The sequence below is a fragment of the Sinocyclocheilus rhinocerous genome, unplaced genomic scaffold (assembly GCF_001515625.1).
Source record: "Sinocyclocheilus rhinocerous isolate Xijiao unplaced genomic scaffold, SAMN03320098_v1.1 scaffold5813, whole genome shotgun sequence".
NCBI lineage: Eukaryota > Metazoa > Chordata > Actinopteri > Cypriniformes > Cyprinidae > Sinocyclocheilus > Sinocyclocheilus rhinocerous.
In genome coordinates this window covers 21,865-23,747 of record NW_015666086.1, presented here as the reverse complement: position 1 = coordinate 23,747, position 1,883 = coordinate 21,865, and the positions used below count along the sequence as shown (strand labels likewise).

The window sequence follows — 1,883 nt, the reverse complement described above, 5'->3', positions numbered from 1 at the left end:
GTGAACACAGTCCAGCGGGTGCAGGGGGAGGCGGGAGCAATCGAACTCGGGTTCGGACCAAGCAATCGAACCAAGTGTGAAAGCACCCTAATGCTATGACATGATGTCATAACCATGATCATTTTCTCAGTTAACAGTCTGTGGAAGGAGCTTCGCATCAAAAAAAATGCAAAGAAAATCCTTTTTCCAAGAAGCAGCTACTGTTCATCAATATGCAGTGATGTTTTAAGCTTTACACACTGAGGTTTCTGTGTTCTTCTAAGCTAGCGTATGAAACCCAACACGCTCTATGAACCTCATATCAGTGTGCTGCTCTCGACCGGATCATTAGGGACATTCAGAGACAGGCCTATCGGTGTGGGACGGGACGGCCTACTAGGGCCTAGAGCTACTGGGACAACAACAGCATGTCATACGACTGAATTCAGATAGAGTAAGGGCTTCCTGTCATAACATGCTTCTACACTGATCAGAGAGATAAAAAGAGACAGAAAAACAAGAGTTACTCCATTATATCAGGGCTCGACAGTGCAAGCGTTTCACTAAACACATATGTGTGAACTGTAAAATGTATGTAAACAGTCATAAAAATTCTTAAATATCTTAAAATGGCATAAAAAACATCTAAATTGATCATTTTAAGAGTTCTTAAATCACATCCGCTCATTTCATTACGTCAGCTACAGGATGCAGAAAATAATTCAATAAATTTGTGATTTCATATTGGCTTAGATATGGTGTTTCTGTGACTGTAATTTCTTCCTGTACCCGTTGGCTCTGTGGACCGTCCCCTTCATCCTGGGCTCCGTCCTCCTGCTGCTCATAGTTAGGACCCCCGAGGAGCCGGATCCGCTTCTCGCACTGCTTCTTTGCCACTGTGAGCTGGTTAATGTAACGCTTCATGTTTCTGGCACGTAACAGGTCGGCCTTTAGCGCGGCGGCCTCTTTCCCTTTACTGTCTGCAGAGAGAGAGAGAGAGTGAGCGGGAATTCAGATGTGCAATCTCACGGGAATCCGCTGTGATAGATAACTGAGAGAAACTAGCTCTGATGACTGGAGCTGATATGATGTGAATGGCTCACAGTGCGTTTCATTTCCTTCTGCTTCATCTGTGTCACTTTCACACAGAGATATACATAGACATCAAGCAATTACACAAACAAAAGTATGTAAAACTGAAATAAGTTTTGACACATTGCTCAACTTGTTTAAAAACATGCACTTTTCTAAACTAATTCCTGATTTCCAAGGTTAAAAACTCCCATTGAAAAAATAAATAAATAGTACAAAATGTAAAGCAAAATACTTTAAGGTTCCAAAAAATGAACAAACAAATAAATAAATAAAATAAATATAACAATAAAACGTTCCATGAAAGTGTAGGAAAAGCTCATTAAAAATGAATATAAAATAAAATGAAAAATTAGATTACAAATAAACAAACAAACAAATTAATTAATTAATAACCAAATAAATAATTTAAAAAAGTGTACATTAAACATTTAAAATAAAAGAAGTTGTATTTAAAGGGGTCATATGATGCGATTTCAAGTTTTCCTTTCTCTTTGGAGTGTTACAAGCTGTTCGTGAATAGATAAGATCCCTAAAGTCGCAAAGACTAAAGTCTCAAATCCAAAGAGATATTCTTTATAAAAGTTAAGACTGGTCCACACCCTCCTAAAAATGCCTTGTTTAAACACGCTCCCACACGTCTACGTCACCGTGAGGAAAGATTTGCATAACGCTGCCCAAATGTTTACGCAAAGAAAGAAGGCGTAACTTTATTGTTGCTGCCACCGCCGCCGCCATGTCGTGGAGACGCTGTGAGTTTCGTTGTGAAAGCGAAACTACTTTGTTTGGTCTTCCAAAAGAGGACACGACTA

At 39.3% G+C, this 1,883-nt stretch overlaps 1 protein-coding gene across 1 annotated transcript in view; it reads right to left on the bottom strand.

Annotated features, from left to right (window-relative positions):
- LOC107731702 (sorting nexin-25-like) overlaps window positions 1-1,883 on the bottom strand; it is a gene marked incomplete at its 5' end in the record, with an annotated part of 46,583 nt that overhangs the window by 23,143 nt on the left and 21,557 nt on the right. Inside the window, one exon of the mRNA XM_016542848.1 lies at window positions 769-959. Within this exon, the coding sequence (XP_016398334.1) occupies window positions 769-959 (191 nt within the window). The remainder of the gene's footprint in view (window positions 1-768; window positions 960-1,883) is intronic.